At 56.3% G+C, this 13,132-nt stretch overlaps 1 protein-coding gene across 14 annotated transcripts in view; it reads left to right on the forward strand.

Annotated features, from left to right (window-relative positions):
* The window catches only part of CARD14 (caspase recruitment domain family member 14), a 35,676-nt gene that overhangs the window by 5,164 nt on the left and 17,380 nt on the right, over positions 1-13,132 (forward strand). For 2 of the 14 annotated variants that reach the window (XM_047832198.1, XM_047832199.1), the window contains exons 4-8: positions 282-672; positions 2,959-3,180; positions 5,490-5,719; positions 7,280-7,417; positions 9,445-9,749. In XM_047832198.1, the coding sequence (XP_047688154.1) occupies positions 5,509-5,719; positions 7,280-7,417; positions 9,445-9,749 (654 nt within the window). In that variant the 5' untranslated portion in view covers positions 282-672; positions 2,959-3,180; positions 5,490-5,508. Of the gene's footprint in view, positions 1-236; positions 673-763; positions 971-2,958; positions 3,181-5,489; positions 5,720-5,808; positions 5,836-6,060; positions 6,081-7,279; positions 7,418-9,444; positions 9,750-12,744; positions 12,838-13,132 lie in introns of those variants that run through there. The other 12 variants (XM_047832194.1, XM_047832192.1, XM_047832193.1 and 9 more) reach the window with 12 other exon arrangements.

The raw sequence follows: 13,132 nt of genomic DNA on the forward strand, positions 1-13,132 counted from the left end.
AGTAGGCCCCTGTGTGTGGAGCAGGTAAATGGATATGATATCAGCAAGTACAAGATACACAGGGCACTGTGGGTCACGGTGAGGATGTGAGCACAGAAGGAAATGACCCTGCCCTGGCACATCCCCGAACGAACAGCCGTCTTAAGAATTGGCCAGAAGTCGGGGTGGGGGTGTTGTCGGGGCAGCAGATGGAGAAGAGGTCGTTGTAGAGCTCGGGGCATGGTGGTTCAAGTGGTGAGAAGTGAGCCAAGACTTTTGTCTAAATCAAATGCTGATTTTAGGGGGGTGCATTGGGATGCCTAAGACATCCCCATAACTGACCATGAGAACCAGAGAAAAATCCAGGACTTATCCTGAGGGATTGACGATGCGCTGGGCTGACTGCTCACAGAGAGAAGATTCCCAGCACCCCAAGACCCCAAGATTCTGCATCACCCTCTCAGTCACTGCCTTCTGTGGATTCCGGGGTTCTTACAAAAGCAAGCATCCTCCCTGCCGTGAGATCTGCAGAGACCCAGGGCGAGGCGCAGCCTCTGTGGGCAGGGCCGGGACAGACGGAAGGACCTGTCAGACCTGCTCGTCGGCTGTTCAGCCCCTCGTCGTGGGTCAGCCTGCCTTTGCTTCTCCCGGACAAGGAAGGCGAGGGCATGGAGTCTGTGCCCGAGAGAGCAGGTCAGCATACAGGGAGGTGGAAGGTCGGGATGGGGTCCGGAGCTGTCCGGGGGGGGGGGGGGGGGGGGCTCCTGCCTCGTTAGGAGTGGAGGTGCCTGCCTGTGGACGAGAGGAGGGAACAAGCTCGTCCCATCTGGCTTGGTTACATTACTTGAACATTCTCTGGTGGCTCAGTGCCGCCTTGGCATCACGGGCCGCGATGGATGAAAGAAACGCTCTGAAGTGTAATCTCTACGTTGTCGCCCCAGGCGAAAGGAGGGGAAGGAAGGTTTCTACACCCAGCTGCCTGCTGCTGGTGGTAAGGACACAGCCACACATGGAAACGGGGGCACTGGAGTGGGCTCTTAGCTGAGGGGTGCAAGAAAGCACCTCTTCCTTCGCTGGGTGACCACTGGCCTCACCCACCATGCGTGCAGGTCACCGGATGGTCTGAGCTCTCGCTGACTCATGTTCTCCTGTTCTGGAGTCCTGTGCGTGCATCTGTGCGTGTGAGCGAGTGTGAGCACGTCTGTGCGCGCGTTTCGCAGAGTTGAAAAGGTCTAGAGGGATCTCCGGGGTAACTTTTCCTCACCGTTGGGACTAAGGCCTATTTAAACTGGAACCGAGGGGCGCCTGGGGGGCTCAGTGGGTTGAGCGTCCAACTCTCGGTTCCGCCTCGGGTCATGATCTCGCGGCTCAGTCCACACTCAGCCCGGAGCCTGCTTGGGATTCTCTCTCCCCCTCTCTCTCTCTCTGCCTCTACCCCGCTCTCTCTCCCTCTCAAAGTAAATAAGTGAACTTAAAAAAATAGAATACATCAGAAGCAAGTTGCAAAGACGCTCCTACGTGTTTTCTTGCCACTCGGGGTTTCATCGTCGGCTGCTTCGCCGCACAAAGGATGGGCTGCGATGGCTGCCACCCAGCTACACCCCCTTACCCGGCCCCCACGTCCCCAGGGTCCCAGGAGAGGGCGGCGGTTGGTTGGGGTGTGGAGAGTCCTGGGGAGACCTCTGTCTTCATCTGCCCTGATGCTCTGTGTTCCCTCTGATGGGGCAGGGTCTGTGGACAGTCGAGTCCTAGCAGACCCTGTGTGGGAGTCCCGCGAAGTCTGGGGCCAGGCCCGAAACCGAATGGACCAGGTGCTCACCGCGCGGCCGGGAATGCAGCCTGGGGTCCAGGTTTCTGCCTCCAATCGGTGCAGGGTGCGTGTGCCCCCAGGAAGGTCCGCCCACCTCTGTGGAGCTTCCTCTAGTGGAAGTCGGGGGGAATTTGGGGTGCCTTCGCCTCTGCAGACTCCACCCGACTTTTCTTCTCTCCAGACGAGCAGTTAGCGGGGAGAGAGTCCCTGAGACCCTTCCCTGGTCCTGTCCCGGGGTCCCGTGCCCCTCCGCCCCGCGCCACACCTCTCCATCAGTCTCAGGGCTCAGCAGCCAAAGCTCCCCTCAGTTTGCGGCTGCTTTATATAAATATATAAAATTCTGGCTCCCTTTGCGAGGAGCTGGGGCAGAGGGGTCCCCTGGGCCTGCATCCGGGCAGCACCTTTACCACTCGCACGGATTTTGTATGTTGAATCTGACCCAGACTCTGAGCTGGACGTGTGGGAGTCAGTTGCGCTCATGAGGTGTCATCGATGTTACGGAACAGGTGCTCCTGGGGGCGCAGGGCAGCTGAGGGGGACTCGGATGCCGGGCCGAGCAAGCATCGGGACAGAAAGGAGGGGGCATCAGAGAGCATCCCAGGGCAGAGGACGAAGCTCGGCTGAGGGCATGTGCAGGCCCGGTGTGGCCCAGAAGACGGAAGGAGGAACGGGGGGCTGGTGTCCCATATGTCGAGGGTGGCAGGCATTGGCCTCAGGGAGGCGGGGGCAGGCCGATCCCCTGGGTTCCTCCTCACCACCCACCCTCCCCTGCATCCGGGCAGGGCGTGGGGTCGGCGGGAAGCAGGGTGTGGTTGCTGACAGCTCTGTGGTCTTTTTATTTGAAAAAAAAAAAAAAAAAGACGTTATTAAAATGTAATTCATATACTGGACAACTCAGCCATTTAAGGGGTGCAGTTTATGGCTTTTACTGTATTCATTGACACGAGCCACCAACACCACAGTCCCAGAGGGGCCCAGGCACTGTGGGTACCCACGGCACCTGGCAAGCGCCCTTGACATTCTAGGGCTCGCGACCCGGCTTCCTTCGAGGACCCTGCTTCCCGGCCCCGGGGAAGTGTCTGTAGTCACTGAGAAACCACGGAAGTCAGAGAGCTGTCAAATTATTTCCTGGATCAGAATTTGCCTTCTGTTTTCCTCCCTTGCCTTAGTCTTTGGTGCCTGAACTTTGAGTTTTGGAGCAAGTCACGTGGCTCGAGAGCAGGCAGGCCAACTTGGCGCTGACTTGGGGGGCTACTGCGCCCAGCCCCGTCCCGCCCCGCAGCCCGCAGAGAAGGGAGCCGGCGGCCGGCACCGCACCTGGCCACGGAGGGGACACCGGATCCCAGCGCACCGTGAGGAGTGCCCGTGGGAAGGAGCCGGAGGGCCCCTTGGTGAGCACTTCGTCCTCCTAGGGATTGTGGGGGGCCGTTCACGGACACGGGTTCTCCACCCACTATTCCCCGTTTTCCTCAGTTTACAAGGGTTGATTGGCTCTGGTTTTCCAGCATTTTTACCTCACAGACCTCTTCAAGAGGCATTCGAGCCCCGCCGGCCCAGCTGGCCATTCCAAGGAAAAGGGCCAAATCGCAGGAATTCAGGGGTCTGAGAGGACGTCACCACCGCGCTGAGTGCAACGGAGGACAGATGGAAATGACCTAGTGGGTCATTTATTGACAGGGGCGTCGATAACTCAGCTGTGGTTTGTTCACATAAGTGAATCCGGCACCAGTGGAAAAAAAAGGGGGGGGGGTGTGTATGTGTAAGCTGCGTGTATCCAACTTGCCAGGCCTCGGGAACACGCAGCCCTGAGCCCAGCCTGACCCTGTGTATATAAAGTGAGAGTCAACAGTAAAGATGCTCTTTACCTACAGGTACTCTGTGCACAAAGAATGGTGCAAACGCAGGCGTATGTTTGTAGACACATCCACGTGCAAGACAGCTACCTCGGGGCGAGAAGGAGGGCAGGCTGCAGCCAGCGGGACTGAGCTGTCTGTCTCCAACAATGCGTTTCCTTAATGAGTGCAGTTTGCATGATGGGTACATGGACATACTGTGTATTTGCAGGACTTTTTAAATATGCTTGAACCAGGGGCGCCCGGGTGGCTCTATCGGTTGAACGTCCAACTTCGGCTCAGGTCACGATCTCCCGGTTCGTGGGTTCGAGCCCCGCGTCGGGCTCTGTGCCGACGGCTCGGAGCCTGGAGCCTGCTTCCGATTCTGTGTCTCCCTCTCTCTCTGCCCCTCCCCCACTCATGCTCTGTCTCTGTCTGTCTCAGAAATAAATAAATGTAAACAAAAATGTTTTAAAATAAGCTTGAACCAGACCAGGGTTTAAAAACATTTTAGAATGATTTCGATGGATTCATGGTCTAATGACCTCGTGCCAGGGCCAGGAGGGAAGAGAGAGACTCAGGTGGGGACACAGCTATGGAGGCAGCTCGTTGCAAAGCTGGGATCACCCAGGGCGTGTTCTGTGTTCCGTGGATGGAAGGCTGGGTGGCGCCTTCCACGGTCCTCCCAACAGAAGGTTCTGGAATTTAGATCAGTCAGCCTCAACACCCCATGCCCAGGGCGGCTGTTCCGGTACTTTCAGAGTGAGCTGTTTCATGACCGTCACCTAGGCAGACCAGGAGTTTGTGACTCCAGTTGGGGCATCTGCCCAGACCCACTGCAGCTCAGCAATTTCAGGGACCTGTCTGTCTTTAATCCACACACCCTGCCGGCCCAGAGGTCGTGGCCTTTACCACTTGCTCTGAGTCCTTGGTTTTCGTTTTCAATTGTTCTGTAATAGACTTTTACAAAGTGTCGTTCCCTAGCACGTTTCCTGAGTGCCTAGTGCAAGTGTCCTGGGGCTGCTGAAAAATCACAGGCGTCTTCCTTGCCAAGTGAAGTCAGGGTGCCTCCTGTGTGAGCACCCTTGTCCCGGCCCTGCTCCCGCCTGACTGCCCCCGAGGCCCTCACCGTGGACCGTGGGCACCTCCTCTGGTTGCTGGGTTGCCAGACGGGGCGCCCAAACCCTCACATTTATTCCAGGGCGGTGTCCCTAGACCTTGTGTCATCCTCACCCCTGCGGAGACTTGCTACACATCTCCCTCACCGCGTTCCCACGGGACGTTAGTATCACAAAGGTCCTGAGTATCTGTTTATGCACGGCTGTGCTTTGGACACACAGGACTGAGAATTTTTGCTCAAGAACAAGTTTTCAATCCCGTGGGGGCCCCGTATCACCCTTCTTGAGAGAATGCATGTTCTAGATCAATCTTGTAAATCGGCTCTCCGCACCGAGGGCAGTTTCCTGTGTTTCAAAGGCAAATTCAGTGCCCTGAGACCAAAAGAAGCCAGTTCCTGCTCTGCTCCAAGTAGAGGGATTGGTTTAATTCTTTTTTTTAATATGAAATTTATTGTCAAATTGGTTTCCATACAACACCCAGTGCCCATCCCAACAGGTGCCCTCCTTAATGCCCATCACCCACCCCCCATCAACCCTCGAGGGATTGGTTTAAAATCGAAGCTAAGGAAGGATAATCCCCTGGCTGGTCTTGGGACACCAGGGCCAGGGCCAGCATCACCATCCTCTCCAGATGGGTCACTTCCTTCCCTGCACACAAGCCGGGGAAAGGTGGTTTGACCGGAAAGGCCTCCCGGGGCCCAGAGGCCGGGTCCCTGGTCCCAGCCCTCCATGGCCGCCCTCTCCTTCCAGCGCTCCCGAGCACGCGGTCATGGCGACCCTTCACCGCACAGACTCGACGCTCACGGCCCTGGATGAGGAGACGCTGTGGGACATGATGGAGAGCCACCGCCACAAGATTGTGAGCAGCATCTGCCCCAGCCGCCTCACGCCCTACCTGCGCCAGGCGAAGGTGCTGGACCAGCTGGACGAGGAGGAGGTGCTCCACAGCCCCAGGTTCACCAACACGGTCATGAGAGTCGGTGAGGACCCCCCACCCCCGGGCCCTTCCCAGGTCCACCAACATGGTTGTGAGAGTCGGTGAGGACCTCCCGTCCCTGGGCCCTTCCCAGGTTCACCAACACGGTCATGAGAGTCGGTGAGGACCCCCCCACCCCCACCCAGGCCCTTCCCAGGTTCACCAACATGGTCACGAGAGTCAGTGAAGACCCCCCCCGACCCAGGGGCCCTTCCCAGGTTCACCAATATGGTCATGAGAGTCGGTGAGGACCCCCCACCCCCGGGCCCTTCCCAGGTCCACCAACACGGTCATGAGAGTCCGTGAGGACCCCCCCCCCGACCCACGGGCCCTTCCCAAGTTCACCAACACGGTCATGAGAGTCAGTGAGGACCCCCCCCCCCCCACCGCAGGCCCTTCCCAGGTTCACCAACACAGTCATTAGAATCCATGAGGACCTCCCTCCCGCCCACTCCGGGCCCTTCCTGCCACACCAGCTCCACACGGGCCGTGCTGGGAAGCCCAGTGTCCGGGCAGAGAGTGCAGGACTTTAAAGACTGCATTCCAGACATGGGGACACTGTGGTGATTTCCCGTAGCTGCCGTAACAAAGGACCACAAACTGGGCAGCCCACCCCTGCAGAAATGCGTTCGCTCGCAGTTTGGAATCCGCGTATGGGCAGGGCCTCCCTCCCTCGAAGGCTCAGGGACACCTCCTTCCTTGTCTCTTCCCGGTGGTCACGGGGCGTTCCTTGGCTCGTGGCCACATCCCTCCAGTGTCCACCTCTGCCATCACGCGGACTTCCCTGCATCTTCCCCTGTCTGTCTCTTATGAGGACACTTGTCATTGGATTTAGGGCCCCCTGGAGAATCCGGGATGACCTTATTTCGAGATCCTTACCATAATTACACCTGCAAAGACCCTGTTTCCAAATAAGGTGCCCCCGACACTTTCCAGGTGGATGTACCTTTGCGGGGCGGGGGGCACATTTCGACTCCCTCCAGATGTCTTTGGAGCGGATTCTGACAGTCTGACTCGCTGTGCTTATTTATTCACCCCAAACAGGGAAGTGAATAACCTCTCCCTGTCAGGTTTGGGGGATCGAATGAGACTCCTCTCAAGGCTGGGGCCATAGGAAGCAGTAAGTGGTAGTTTCTTCTGCCTGTTCCTTACGAACCTCAGATACAGGAGAGAGGAATCCAAGCCGCGAGTCAGGCTGGGGGCGCTGGCTTCGCCCTTTGTGTCCTTTGTCCCGTGAGGCTCATACACAGGGTCTGCACGTGTCACCGACACACCGGGAGGTCTGGAGAGCAGACAGAGGTCAGCTTCCTCTTCCACGGCCAACTCTCAGTGCTCGGCTTGCCGTGGTCGCTCAGTGCGTACCGGCCCGGCCCTTCTGGAGACTGGCTGCCATCGTGTGAATTAGAGGGACCCACAGGAGCAGCGAGGGCACCCCCCGAGGATCCCGGAGCTCCGCTTCCACCCCCTGACTCCTAGATCTGCGTGGGTTCTCCCGCCTCCCCACCCTGTGTCCCCGGGGACGCCCTCCCAGAGCCCTGTAGGCTGAGACGGTTTGTCGTCCTAGGGCACTTGCTGGATTTGCTGAGGACTCGAGGGAAGAATGGAGCCATTGCCTTCCTGGAGAGCCTCAAGTTCCACAACCCTGACGTGTACACCCTGGTCACCGGGCTGCAGCCCAAAGGGGACTTCAGCAACTTCAGTGGTGAGAGCTGGCTCTCGGGGTGGCTTGGCGAGGGCTTCTTCGGAGCTTCTGGGTCCTGGTGCCTGCAGCCTCATGCAGACACTCTTCTTGCCCCCCCCCCAAACCAGGGAGAGGTTCCTTCCTGTCCCGCTGCCCCAGCACAGGGGGCAAGGAGGCCCCCACTAACCACGGTGCAGGAGAAGGAGCTGGTGGCCTCTGGTCCTAAAAGAGATCTGTCCCCGATTACCACCTGCCACGAGCAGACCCGTCATGGGGCACAGAGTCTGCATTTGAGAGATGCCGGCAGAGGGGAGGCATGTCCTTCCCCTAGAGATGCTCCTGAACCGGCCTTAGCCTTGGCGGTGGGTGGAGGACGGCTGGGGCTGCGAGGGGGCCGAGGAAGAGAGGCCCCCGCCGCAGGGGAGCGGGAGGGGAGCCGGCAGCCTTCTGCACATTTGCTCAGCCGGTGGAGAAAGGTCTAGCCGGCCTGGTGGGAGATCCGGCCGTTTTTGTTTGTTAAGTGGTTTGAGGGTTCCCCGGAGAAGCCGGGGAAAGATTTTGTTGCACAAAGGGCGGGACTAACGTCACTCAAAACCGGGTAAGAAAACGTTTCTGCCTGTTTGGCGTCACGGCCCGCGTTTCTGTTAGAGCGCCGCTGGATGCCGTGCAGCTTCGTGGTCCTTGCTCTGTTTTTCTCAGGGTGACGTTGAAAGGGAGTTAGCATCGAGCACACCTTAGCCGATGAGGGAGAGTCGGGTCTGAGCCGCAGGGGCCCACGGGGAAGCGAGAGGAGGGAAAGCTGGTACCGAAGTCACCAGTGGTGCTGTTTATTTAACCAGATGTTGAGTCCGGCTGAGCCGCTAGTTTGTTGGGTTTTGTTTTATGTTTTATGTTTTTAATTTACATCCAAAGTAGTTAGCATACAGGGCAACGATGATTTCCGGAGTAGATTCCTTCATGCCCCTTCCCCGTTCAGCCCCTCCCCCCTCCCGCCACCCCTCCAGTCACCCTCAGTTTGTTCTCCATATTTTTTTAATTATAATTTAACTTTATTTTTTACTTTTTAAAATTTACCTCCAAATTAGTGAGCCTATAGTGCAACGATTTCCGGAGTAGATTCCTTAAGCCCCTTCCCCGTTTAGCCCATCCCCCCTCCCACAACCACTCCAGTAACCCTCTGTTTGTTCTCCATATTTAAGAGTCTCTTGTGTTTTGTCCCCCTCCCTGTTTTTATATTCTTTTTGCTTCCCTTCCCTTATGTTCATCTGTTCTGTGTCTTAAAGTCCTCATATGAGTTAAGTCATATGATGTTTGACTTTCTCTGACTAATTTCGCTTAGCATAATACCTTCCAGTTCCATCCACATAGCTGCAAATGGCAAGGTTTCATTCTTTTTGATTGCCGAGTAATACTCCACTGTATAGATATACCACATCTTCTTTATCCATTCATCCGTCGACGGACATTTGGGCTCTTTCCATACTTTGGCTATTGTCAATAGGGCTGCTATAAACACGGGGGTGCCTGTGTCCCTTCGAAACAGCACACCTGTATCCCGTGGATAAATGCCTAGTAGCGCAATTGCTGGGTCGAAGGGTAGTTCTATGTTTAGTTTTTGGAGGAACCTCCCTCCTGTTTTCCGGAGTGGCCGCACCAGCTTGCATTCCCAGAGCAGCTAGTTTTTTTTTTTTTTTTAATTTTTTTTTTTCAACGTTTATTTATTTTTGGGACAGAGAGAGACAGAGCATGAACGGGGGAGGAGCAGAGAGAGAGGGAGACACAGAATCGGAAACAGGCTCCAGGCTGCGAGCCACCAGCCCAGAGCCTGACGCGGGGCTCGAACTCCCGGACCGCGAGATCGTGACCTGGCTGAAGTCGGACGCTTAACCGACTGCGCCACCCAGGCGCCCCAAAGAGCAGCTAGTTTTTAAGGAGACCGACAGATCAGGGTGGGGGCTCCGGCCCGAGAGGCTGGGCGTAGGAAGCAAAGACCCCCGGGGGGGGCAAGGACAGGGGGCCGAGGTCGCCCACCGGCCTGTGCTCCGCAGGGCTCATGGACACGTCCAAGCTGACCGAGTGCCTGGCCGGGGCCATCAGCAGCCTGCAGGAGGAGCTGGGCCAGGAGAAGGGGCACAAGGAGGCCCTGCGGCGGCGCTGCCGGCAGCTGCAGGAGCGCCTGGGCCGGGCGGAGGCCCGCGTGCGGAGCCTGGGCCAGCTGGAGACCGACCATGACCGCGTGAAGCGCGAGGTGCTGAAGCTTAAGGACGAGATGCTCAGCCTGTCGTTGCACCACAGCAACGCGCTGCGGGAGAAGGAGCTGGCGGTCACCCGGTGCCGCGGCCTGCAGGAGGAGGTACCGGGTGCACCCCCCCGCCCCCGCCCCCCCCACCCCCGCCGGGGCCGCCGAAGGGGTGGACACTCCTGGGAGCCACCTTCCTCCAGCGACGTCAGTAACCTGGGGCCCCGGGGACCTCCATCCACCCCTCCCGGGTCCCCCGGCGGGGCCTGCGTCTGTGCGGGGAGCAGGGGGTCGTCGACGAGGCCCCCAGACCCGACAACACCTTTGCCCACTTCTCGGCTGTGGGCTGTCATCTTTTTTCTTTTTTTTTTTAGCTTAATTTTTATTTATTTTTAATCTTGTTAATGTTTGTTTTTGAGCGAGAGACAGAGAGACAGAGCATGAGTGGGGGAGGGGCAGAGAGAGGAGGAGACACAGAATCCGAAGCTGGCTCCAGGCTCCGGGCTGTGTCAGCCCAGAGCCCGACGCGGGGCTCAAAGTCACAAACTGCGAGATCACGACCTGAGCTGAAGTCAGAGGCTGAACCGACTGAGCCACCCAGGTGCCCCTCAGGTTTTTATTTTTTAACATATATATATATATATTTTTTTAATTTTTAAAAAATGTTTAGGGGTGCCTGGGTGGCTGTGTCGGTTAAGTGTCCGACTTCAGTTCAGGTCGTGATCTCACGGTCTGTGGGTTCGAGCCCCGTGTCAGGCTCTGTGCTGACAACTCAGAGCCTGGAGCCTGCTTTGGATTCTGTGTCTCCCTTTCTCTCTGACCCTCCCCCGTTCGCACTCTGTCTCTCTCTCTCTGTCTCAAAAATAAATGAACATTTTTTTAAATGTTTATTTATTTTTGAGACACAGTGTGCAGAAGCAGGGGAGGGGCAGAGAGAGGGGGACAGAGGATCAGAAGTGGGTTCCATGCTGACAGCAGAGAGCCCCATGTGGGACTCAGACTCATGGACCGTGAGATCATGCCCTGAGCCAAAGTCGGACGCTTAACCACTGAGCCACCCGGGGGGGCCTGGGCTGCTGTCTTCTGATTGACTTGTAGGAGCTCTTTCAACACTGAGGAGACTCATTCCCTGTCACTTTGGCACCTGTTCCTTGCCCTGGGGCTTTTGTGTGTTTGGCCTTGATGTTTAAATTTTAACTTTATTGAGAAAATTAATTTCAAACTTGTAAACAAATACACAAATACGAATATCGTCACCCCTTGAACAACATGACACACACACACACGCTCTTTTTTTCCTGAACCACTTGAATTACGTATATCATGGCCCCGTACCCCTAAACATTTTAATGTGTGTTTCCTAGAAATAGGATATTCTCTGATGTAATCGTAGCTCAGTTATCAACCTCGTGCACTTTCATCAACACTATCTGTTTATCTAACCCGACGTCCGTGTTCCACTTTTATCCCCACCCAAATAGCATCTGTCATGGCATTTTCCTCCAGTCCAGGAGGAGAGCCTGTGGTCATCCTGTCTCTGTTGTCTCCTTTAATCTGGAACATTTCTGCAGCTTTTGTCTATTATAGTGTGGATATTTTTTAAGAACACAGGCCCCCCCCTTTTTTTTTAAAGTTTATTTATTATGAGATACAGAGAGAGAGAGAGAGAGAGAGTGAGCAGGGGAGGTGCAGAGTGAGGGAGAGAGAATCCCAAGCAAGCTCTGAGCTGTCAGCACAGAGCCCAATGTGGGGCCTGAACCCAAGAACCGTGAGATCATGACCTGAGCTCAAGTCAGACACTCAACCCACTGAGCCCCCCCAGGCGCCTCATGGCCCCTCTTTTCTGTAATAGACTATTCCTCATTTCGGGTTTGTCTCCTGTGTCCTGGTGACTGGATGGGGGTTATGCCTTTTTGGTGGGACCTGCACAGGGACGCTGGGCCCGGGTCCAGTCACCCCACCGTGGCACGAGGCCCAGCGCCCTCGATGCTGATGTTAATATTGCCCACCTGGCCCAGGGGCTGTCCGATCCCTCCCCCGTAACTGCTGTTCCTTTTTCCTCCGGCAGCGGAGAAGCAACCTGGGTGTGGGGGGCTCTGGAACCAGCAAGCACCCTGCCCTTAATCGACATTTCCCCCTGGAGAGCCTCACTGGGGGTTCTTGCCCGAACTCATCTCTAGTCTGGTGGTTGCAGGATGAGCCCATCTCCAGCGACCCCTCTGGTCAACCAGGCCCTCGACATCCTGACCGCGAGGAGGAGCCTTATTCCCCAGTGTGTGCGTCTGTTGTTGGCACAGACGTGTGCATTCTTACATCCAGTTGCCTGTAACACATCGCTGTCCTGAATGAGCTTGCCCAAAGTGTCCCAGATTTGGCCAGCGGGAGCCCCTTTAATCTCTTCCGTGTCCTGTGACACGCCCCCTCATATTCCAAGTACGGACTCCCTCTCTGGAGGCACAAGAAGTTCCGGGGTCATCTGGTCTCCACCCGGCCCCAGCTCTGGGCTCAGCCACTCCCCGAAGGGCCTGGTTCCGTGCAGAGACCAAGATCAGGGCTCTAGGTGAGCTCATAGCTCCTCGGTCCTTCCAGCAGACAGAACTAGGAAGCGTGCACCTAAATGTACGAATACGCATACAAACAGGCGTGCACGTATGCGTGTCCACACACACACTTGTATTTTAGAAGCCACGAGATCACACCCACACCTCAGATTCCAGGCGATCCCCAGAGCCTCCTCCCCCATTCCATACTCGGGCGCCCCTAGCCCCCCGGTGAGAACCCTCCCACCCACACTAACACTCACTTGCTCAGTCCTACAGTGCATGGAAAATACTTCCAGCAGAGCTGTGCCCACACCAGCACGGGAAACAGAGCTGCTAAGGAATGTTGAGGGTTTGTACTTCAGTCCCGAATTGTGGCTGCTGGTCTCTGAATCCCTCCCCCTCCCTCTCCCCTCATGGTGGTTCCCCTGTTTGAAATATCATTAGGTTCATTTGCTTAGGTTTGTTATCAATTTCAGGGCCCCCCCCCCCATTCCGATCTTAGTGATTTAATTTTACTCTTTGAAAATGTAGGATACGACACACCTAACCCAGTTGGCCCATAGCAGGAACTTTGTCGTTGCTTACGGAAAATTCACCAAGTAGATGTCAGAGGGGAAAAAGTCCAAGCGGAAAGGTTCTTCCTTCTCTCCTTGACCCGAGTGAGTGCTGACTCCACCCTGACTCCTGATTTCCTGAGCTCTCCTCTTGGGGAAGGTCCCCTCTTCCCACGGACACCACACCCAGGATTCCAAGAGGGCAGGATCTTGGTTCCAGATCTGAGTTTCTCTTGGGGGCACTGTCTGGCAGGGTGGAGGCCAGGCATGTAATTTCCAGAGACCCACAGCCCTGGACAAGCAGCCCTTCTGGGGGGCACATATTTGCACGTGGATTACGAGTGCATCTGCATAGACCGTCATCTCTGCTCCGTCTGACTTGTCTTTCCTCTTTCTTTAC

Source organism: Prionailurus viverrinus, chromosome E1 (genome assembly GCF_022837055.1).
Source record: "Prionailurus viverrinus isolate Anna chromosome E1, UM_Priviv_1.0, whole genome shotgun sequence".
Taxonomy (NCBI): Eukaryota; Metazoa; Chordata; class Mammalia; order Carnivora; family Felidae; genus Prionailurus; species Prionailurus viverrinus.